Source organism: Vicia villosa, linkage group LG7, assembly GCF_029867415.1.
Source record: "Vicia villosa cultivar HV-30 ecotype Madison, WI linkage group LG7, Vvil1.0, whole genome shotgun sequence".
Taxonomy (NCBI): domain Eukaryota; kingdom Viridiplantae; phylum Streptophyta; class Magnoliopsida; order Fabales; family Fabaceae; genus Vicia; species Vicia villosa.
This window is the reverse complement of record NC_081186.1, coordinates 41327864-41337248: the sequence shown is the minus strand read 5'-3', so window position 1 is coordinate 41337248 and position 9385 is coordinate 41327864. Positions and strand designations below refer to the sequence as shown.

At 39.1% G+C, this 9385-nt stretch overlaps 1 protein-coding gene across 1 annotated transcript; it reads left to right on the top strand.

The window, feature by feature from the left end:
* The first annotated feature begins 4349 nt into the window (after positions 1 to 4349).
* LOC131620468 (uncharacterized) lies at positions 4350 to 7736 on the top strand. Its single transcript, XM_058891552.1, has 3 exons — positions 4350 to 4864; positions 5110 to 6839; positions 7455 to 7736. The coding sequence occupies exons 1-3, from the start codon at positions 4535 to 4537 to the stop codon at positions 7600 to 7602; spliced, it is 2208 nt and encodes a 735-aa protein (XP_058747535.1). The 5' UTR covers positions 4350 to 4534; the 3' UTR covers positions 7603 to 7736.
* Positions 7737 to 9385: the final 1649 nt, after the last annotated feature.

Sequence of the window (9385 nt, the reverse complement as noted above, 5' to 3'; positions counted from 1 at the left end):
CGAAGCATCTGGCATTCGATGCTACCATTGTAAGAAGGAGGGTCACACAAGAAAGGTGTGCCCTGAACGCTTGAAATATCATGGAGGTAAGGATAATGGCAACGCTGCCATTGTTCAAGATGATTTCGAATCATCTGATGTTCTTGTGGTTTCAAGCAGTGACTCTAAGAAGGAGTGGATTATGGATTCAGGTTGCACTTGGCACATGACTCCAAACAAAGACTTGTTCGAGGAATTATGTGATCAAGATGGTGGATCAGTATTGCTGGGAAACAACAAGGCTTGCAAGATTGCAGGTGTTGGATCTGTGAGATTCAAGCTCCATGATGAGTCAATAAGGTTGTTGACTGAAGTCAGGTATGTTCCTGATTTGAAGAGAAATCTGCTTTCTCTTGGTGAATTCGACAAGAAAGGATATGTTTTCTAAGGAGAGAAAAGTATCATAAGAGTCATGAAGGGTTCGAAGGAAGTCTTGAGAGGCGTGAAGAAACAAGGCTTGTATACCCTTGAGGCTGAAGTTGTAAGTGGTTCGACAAATGTTGCATCCACGAAACCTTTGTCGAAAACAGAAATCTGGCACATGAGATTGGGCCATGTCAGTGAAAGGGGTCTGGTCGAATTAGGGAAACAAAATCTGCTTGGTGGAGACAAAGTCGAAAAGCTGAAGTTTTGTGAACCCTGTGTACTTGGAAAATCTTGCAGAGTGAAGTTCAACAAAGGAAAACAAAGAACACATGGATCCCTTGATTACATCCATGCTGATCTTTGGGGGCCTGCAAGGTGTCCATCACATTCAGGAGCAAGGTATTTTCTATCCATAGTAGATGATTATTCCAGAAAATTATTGGTATTCATCCAGAAGACTAAGGATGAAACTTTTGAGAATTTCAAAAGTTGGAAGACTCTGGTTGAAAATCAGACTGGCAGAAAGGTCAAGAGGTTGAGAACCGACAATGGCCTTGAATTTTGCAATGAGGCATTCGACAGTTTTTGTGCTGCCTCTGGTATTGCAAGGCATAGAACTACTGCAGGTACTCCACAGCAAAATGGTTTGGCTGAAAGGTTTAATCGAACTATTTTGGAGAGAGTCAGATGCATGTTGACTAGTGCGGGGTTAACAAAGGTGTTCTGGGCTGAGGCTGTTTCGACAGCAACATATCTGATAAACAGATGTCCTTCGACAGCGTTAGATATGAAGACACCTGAAGAAGTTTGGTCGGGACATCCACCAGATCTCGACAAACTGAGAGTATTTGGCTGCGTAGCCTATGCTCACATTAGGCAAGACAAGGTCGAACCTAGAGCTCTGAAATGCATGTTCATGGGATACCCTGAAGGAATCAAAGCTTATAGGCTATGGTGCCTAGAGCCAGGTCACAGGAGGTGTATCACCAGTCGAGATGTAGTTTTCAATGAAGTTGAAATGGCTTTTAAGAAAACTGATGATGTTGGTCGAAGTACAAAAACATCTGACGAAGAGCTGGAACAGGTAGAGATTCCTGTTGAGGTGGAGCATGTTGATGCTGAATTGCATATCCCAGATGAAGTCGAAGAAGAAGCAGAAGATGCTGAAGTTGAGGAAACTGACGATGACTACCTATTGTCGAGAGATAGGTCGAGAAGAGTCATCAAGCCACCTCAGAGACTTGGATATGCAGATCTTATAGCTTATGCCTTAATCTCTGCAAGTGAGGTTCTAGACGAAGAACCTAGAGACTATAAGGAAGTTATGAGGAGTCGAAATAAGACTGAATGGCTGAAGGCCATGGATGATGAGATGAAATCTCTTCATGATAATCATACTTGGGAACTGATCAAGAAACCTGTTGGGGCAAGGTTAGTCAGCTGTAAATGGATTTTCAAAGTTAAGGAAGGAATTGAAGGAGTGACGTCGAAAAGATACAAGGCAAGGTTAGTTGCAAGGGGTTTCACTCAGAAAGAAGGTGTCGACTTCAATGATGTGTTTTCTCCTGTTGTGAAGCATAGGTCCATTCGAATGTTGCTTGCCATGGTGGCACAGTTCGATCTTGAACTGGAACAGATGGATGTGAAGACTGCGTTCTTGTATGGTGATCTAGATGAAACGATCCTGATGAGGCAACCTGAAGGGTATGTCGAAAAGGGGAAGGAATATTATGTGTGCAAGTTAAAGAGATCTTTGTATGGGCTGAAACAATCTCCTCGACAGTGGAATAGGAGATTCGACAATTTCATGGCACGCATAAGTTTCATTAGAAGTCAGTTCGACCACTGCGTTTACTTCAGATTTCGACCTGGTAATTCATTTGTTATTTTGTTGCTTTATGTGGATGATATTCTCATAGCAAGCAACAATGTTGAAGATGTGACGAGGGTGAAGGCTGAACTCAATAAGGAGTTCGATATGAAGGATCTGGGAGCTGCTTCCAGGATTCTTGGAATTGACATTCGAAGAGATAGAAAGAAGTCGAAGTTATGCCTATCTCAAGAGGCATATCTACGGAAGATTCTTGAAAAGTTTGGTATGTCGAATTCGAAGCCAGTTGTGACTCCAACAAACCCTCAATTCAAGCTGAGTATTGATCAGTGTCCCAGTACTGATGTCGAAAGAGCCTATATGAATAGAATTCCGTATGCTAATATAGTTGGTTCTTTGATGTATGCTATGGTTTGTACTAGACCCGACATAGCTTACGCAGTCAGTCTTGTAAGCAGGTACATGGCGAATCCTGGAAAGGCTCACTGGCAAGCATTGAAGTGGATTTTAAGGTACATAAATGGGTCTCTGAATAGAGTCCTAATTTATGGTGGAGCCTTGGGTGAAAATAGTAAAGCAGTAATAGAAGGATATGTCGACTCTGATTATGCAGGTTGTATGGATTCCAGAAAATCTATTTCTGGATATGTTTTCACTATGTTTGGCACTGCAATTAGTTGGAAAGCAACACTTCAGAAGGTTGTTGCTCTATCAACCACTGAAGCGGAGTATATTGCCCTAACTGAAGCTGTGAAAGAAGCATTATGGCTTGAAGGTTTTGCGAAGGAGCTGAAACTTCAAGGTCGAGGTATCACTGTTAAATGTGATAGTCAAAGTGCAATACACCTGTCGAAGAATTCAGCCTATCATGAGCGAACTAAGCACATTGATGTGAGGCTGCATTTCGTCAGAGGAGTAATCGAGCGTGGAGAAGTCCAAGTGCTGAAGGTTTCGACTGAAGACAATGCTGCTGATATGATCACCAAGACATTGCCGAGTTGCAAGTTTTTCCACTGTATGCAGTTGATAAAGCTGCATGAAGAAAGCTAGTTTGTTCCTTGACGTTGTAGAGTTAGGTCCAAGGTGGAGATTTGTGAGATATTGGATCGAACTCTAGTATTTTCGAAGGGTAGCTTCTTGGTTCGACAGTTCGACAAAGTTAAGCATGAAGTCGAAGGATTGCTCACATGCTGGTGTCGAAGTGTGCATGCTGTAGTCGAAGATGGGTCTAGCATGCAGATGTCGAAGATGCTAGGGTTGTTAGCATGTTAAATTAGGTTTTAGTGTTTAAACCCTAATTTGTTAAGTTAGCTTGTTTATTAAGTTGGCTTGTGTAATGGGCCTTGCTGAAAAAGCCCATTAGTTAGTATGTTAGGTTTTATTATAAATAGCATACTAGTCTCTCATCATTGCTAAGCTGCAAATCCTAATTTAGGGTGAGAGAGGTTATTTGTTATTCTTGTAAACTTGTAATCTTGTTTTAAGAGAAAGTAAAAGAATAGCAGTTATAACCAATTCTTGTGTTCTTATTCTCTTCCCTAATTCCCTATTATACTTTGTTATTGGTATCGTTTTTCACAACACTTCCTATGAAGAACATGTATGGGAACATGTATACCATACAATCCCTTACTCCATCACTTTCTCTCTCCTCTTATCATCTTTTCCGCTACACAAATAAACCTCTCTTTTTTTTGAATTCTCTCTCCGATTTTAATTCTTTAACTTAGAAGTTGTAAAAATATGCCATCATACTATGGAGAGGTTGCCATTATTTTTTTATAACAACCTTTAATTACTTTTAAAAATTAACACACCTGGAAGGTTTTACATTGGTGTATTAGGAAAGGTGAATCAATAATAGTTGCCTATGTAATAAATTGTAGATTTGAGTGTAGAAGAATTAATAGAAAAGGATAAGTTAACAAAGGTATAGAAAGGAGAAAAGAGGACAATCACGGCCATAGTAGATAGAGAGAGATGAAATATCGGGGAAGAGAGAAATAATATAAATGCAACATATCAAAATCTAGCGTGGACTTTATTTAATCTAATGGTAATAATTAGTGGTACACAACCCTCACCTTAGAAGTAACCATTTTCATTTTCTTATTTTGATATTACAAATTACCTTTTCTTTTTTAAATCGCAACTGTACATATTTTCAGGGAACAAAATTTATTGGTTATAGCCAAGAAACAAAATTTCTCACTAGTCACCACTGACTGAACCTCTGTATCCACAACGGAAGAACAAAACCGTAACACCAAACCAAATTCGATCACCGAAACCCTAACAATGGCGTTCGAGATACCGGTAGATCAAATAAAGCACTTACAGATCCTTCTCCGCAAAGAGGCCAACCTCTCATGGTACCAGCCAGAGAAAGACGAAAATCTCCCTCTCCCAAAGCTAGCTTCTGTCGCAGAAACCGTCGCGAAACTCGATCCCTCGCCACCGTATCTTCGGTGCAAGAATTGCAATGGCAGACTCCTCCGCGGTGTGCAGTCGTTCATCTGCGTCTTTTGTGGCGCAAATCCGCACAAAGATCTTCCTCCTGATCCCATCAAATTTCAGAACACTCTTGGATATCGTTGGTTGCTTGAATCTCTTCAACTTGATGGATCGGTATTGTTAATCTTACTATTGCTTTAGATTCAATCATTTTATATTAATTGCGCTTCCCTTAATGCTGGAAATTCGAAATTTGATGTTTTATCTTGATATAATGTTCTCCGTTTTAACCTCTTTTTCTTTTTGGATATAATTGGTATGCACTTTTTTGAAATCTAGTTTTGATGTTGTGTTTTATCAGGTTGTGTGTATGTGTGTGTGGTTTGGTGTATTGTAATGTTAACTTGATTGCTTTGCAGGAGATGGTGGAACCGATGGTGGATGAACTTACATCAAACAGAGCGAGGAGTGAATCAAACAATGAGATTCCTTTATCTGAACTGCTAGATTTGGAAATTCAATGGCAGTCTTCTGAGGCTGAAAGAACACTGTCAAGTAATTCAGATTCAGAAGCATTTCCCGGGGAAAGTTCATTGAGTTTGTCTGGTGTTGATGTTGATAGGTTTTTTGATAGGAGGGAATCTGATTCTAATGTGTCTGAGATGAGTCCGGCTTCTGAAAGAAACATGGGTGGTGCTTCAGGTAACACTTTCCAAGCTAATGAGAATCTTAGTTTGTTTCAGAATGTTAAAGAATCGAAAGCACCGGGAGGGTCGGTAGAGGATCAGAGTGGTGATTCCTTTTCGGGCTGGGAGGCCAACTTCAAGTTTGCTAATTCTGGTCCTATTCATGAAGAGTCCAAGTCAGTTGATCATTCTAAAGTTGAATTGGATACAGTATCTGGCTATCGGAATGATTCTGTTGGTGTAACGAAGAATGATGATTTCAACGAAGATGATTGGTTTCAAGGTGATGGATTTAGAACTTCTAACTCAATGATAGATGGCCAGGCTCGGAAGTTGGAAAAGACTGGGGATCTTCATTACACGGAAAAAGAAGAAACTGTTAATGCTTCCTCAACTAGAAATTTGGATTGGATGCAAGATGACCAATGGCAAGAGAGTGACGCCAAAATACCCGATACTGGAGCTACTGATGAAGATGATTCGTGGAATGATTTTACTGGCTCAGCGAGCACTCAAGACCCTTTTGGTATAATTTCCAGCTCAACAAAGACTGCCCAGGCCGGCAATTTTGAATTTCCTGCGGCAAATTTGACTGATGCAAAACCTGAAGAGGGGGCTAATAGTTCTTCTAACAAGGAATTTGACTGGATGGGAGATAACCAATGGCAAGATAGTGATAACAAGACAACGGATAATGTTTGTACTAAAGAAGTTACTGTTTCGTTTGATTCATGGAATGATTTCACTGGCTCAGCCGCTGCACAACATTCTTCCCCTAGTGTTTCCATTTCTGAGAAAACTGACCAGACTGGGAATTTTGAAATGACTGAAGATCCTAATGGTACAAAAACGACAGAAAGTGCTGTTGGTTCATCTAGTAATTTTGACTGGATGCAAAATGACCAATGGCAAGGGAGCAATAACAAGGCAACTGGTATTAAGAATAGTAATGATGTTACCGATTCATTTGATGCATGGAATGATTTTACTGGTTCAGCCATTTCACCAAATCCTTCCAGTAGTGTTTCACACTCTGAAATAAAAGACCAGACCGGGATATCTGAATTTACCGCTGATCTTCATGATACCAATACAGTAAAGGGTGATAATGCTTCTAAAGTTAAAAGTTTTGACTGGATGCAAGATGACCAATGGCAAGTTAGCAATAACAAAACAACCGACACTGTGACCACTAAAGATGATGCTGGCTCCTTTGATGTTTGGAGTGACTTTACTAAGATGACTACTAGACAAGAAGATCCTTTCAACAGTGTTCCTTTACAAACTCTGAATCAAACTCATTCTGAAAAGACCTTTGAAACGAATTTATTCGGATCATCAAACAGCTCACATGATATGGATTTTAGTGGATTTTCACAACATGATATTTTAAGACAGTTTGATAATCCACCGAGTACTCCTGCTGCAACCAATGCTCAACATACAGTTGCTTCTTTAAACAGGTGCCTTGATATTATCTCAGTTGCATTATTTTATTCTAGAAAAATATGCATAATTGAATTTAACCCGTTTTTGAGCATCAGATGAGATGGCCATTGATCCATTTACAACATCTTTAAGAGTTTTGAGTTCAATATATCAATCTACATTTAGTAGCAGTTGTATAATTCAATGTAAGGGATGTGTATAAATTTGTAATCCTGTGAGGAAACCGGTACATCCAAGTAATAGGTATAAGCCGACATAATTCACATTTTGTAGCATTCATATTATGAATCCAAATAGATTTTCCTTGTAGAATTGAATGGGAGGGTCCTTAAAGGACGTGGGAAGGAACAAACTAAAGTGTCTTTCTCTTCATATCATGTCCTCTGTTAGAACATCAATGTTTAAATATATCTATTCTTCCCTGTTTCTTGTATTTATCTACTTTGGAAGCACTTAAGAACTTGGAAGTTCTTCATCCTTTTAATGGAAATGCTTAGGCTTTGCATTTTATCATTTTGATCAATTGACGACTTGACGTAGTTTTCAAACATTCAGCAGGCTAAATTTGATCTTGATTGACATTTTGCATGTCCATAATAGAAATTTATGCTCTCTTGTTGCATGTTTAGGGTGGCTGATGTGGATACCGTGAGGCAAAATCCTAGAGATGTTTCCTCCGCAGGCGTAGGATCCAAAGATGACGTAGAGATGTTGATGTCACAAATGCATGATCTATCCTTTATGCTTGAGAGCGATCTTTCTTTTCCTTCAAAATGAGACAGAGCTAGGTTATTTTCTCTTTATTCATTTTCAGTCATTCTGTCTCAAGATTTATATGGGATACATGTTCTTCTCCTTTCTCTGTATCTTTATTTTTTAAAGAAAAGGTGGGGGAGTATGGCTTTCCTTGATGGTTTCCACACTTCACTATTTATTTTTCTTTTTTGGGTAGAATTCATTGTATTTGTTTTTTTATTGTAAATCAAGCTTGTTGAGGCTGTGTTATTTTATGGTACACAACTACTGTACATTAGCAGATTGTTTGGGAGATGATTACATAGTGAATACAGTGATGGTGTATTGAAAAACCTGTCTCGAACCGCTAAGTTGGATCTTTCCAACCAGATATGTTCAGTCCAAGTAGCTTTTTTGTAGGTCTTTTACGCACTTATGTTTTTTTTCTCCTTCTGAAACATATCTTTTTGCGCAGCATTAGTCTTTTCTTTTCAGATTGCAGTTCAGATCTTCTGCTATACCTCTCTTAAAAGTTTAGATCAATCATAGGTAATGTAGGAGTTTCACTGTTGATCTGAAGCCTACTGTCATCATTTGCCTGGTGCTTTATCTCTTCTAATCTATATGATCAATATAGCGCTAGCTGCAGTTTGGTGCGACGCGTTTGCTATGCAAGCCACCGTCAAGAATATAAGTTGTTGTTGCGGCCTCAAACCGCTATTGCATTCACTATTTGGGTTTTGGAGCAAAAATTCTTAAATCCTTTTCACTATAATGACTGTCCAGTTATCCCCTTGATGCTACGATTTTGAGAGAGTGGTTGAGAGTCGGGAGTTTCCTCAATGGTATGAACACTTGAGGAGTGTTTGCCGGAAATAGATCCCCTCTGCCAATGAGTGCAGCCATCTCTTTGCTGCTTCATCTAATGGTCAAGAATTCATACAAATTAAATAAAATAAAATTGTTTTGAAGAGGGAGAGAGAGAGAGAGAAATGTAGATGGATGGATGAGAAGAAGGCATAATGGAATGTGAGAGTACATTGAAGAGATCCAAATCCGAGAAGGAATGTGTTACACTTGGATTTTTAGTTTGGAGAAAGTCAACTAAGAGTGTCAAAATAAAAAGACATTTGGTGATTAGGAGACATTAATGAAGCGTTTTGATTAATGAAGTGTGTTAAAGAACATTAATGACAAAATGTTGATAGGGCATCGACCACGGGTGTCGTCGGAAAGAAACATGGCTTGGAGGAGTCTCAGGAACAAATCCACAAGATTATGATCATCTGGATATATGTCTAGAATTTTGAAAAGGGTAGTCGACATAACCTCCAATACAACCAACATACCACTCGACTAAACGATGAACGTTACAAGACTTAGTGTTTTTACAAGTTCAAGAGACCTTTGCAAGCAACATCATCAACATATTCTATGGAGCTCATGGGAAATCTGGAGCGGTTATAACTTAACATGAGTTGTAAACAGGGAGAATTATGGGTGACATGTATGCACACTAGTGAGAGCTTGGAGATTGAACATGGAGTGAAGCGTGAAGGCTCCATAGTGGGCGTAATCGTTGTCGATGGTTATTTTGTATATAGAATAAACAGTAGACTCATACATTGTAACAAGGGTCACAAAATTTCATACAATACTCTCGATACCACTGGAGTACCACAGTCAAAGAGCGAAATAATATGTGAGAAACATATATGCATCTGTATCCAGTCTTTTCACTGTCTTCTTGTTTCTTTAAATGCAATATTTGTTTTTACTTGCTTTCACTATTACTCTTGTTTAATGTCATTTACTGCATTTTGCT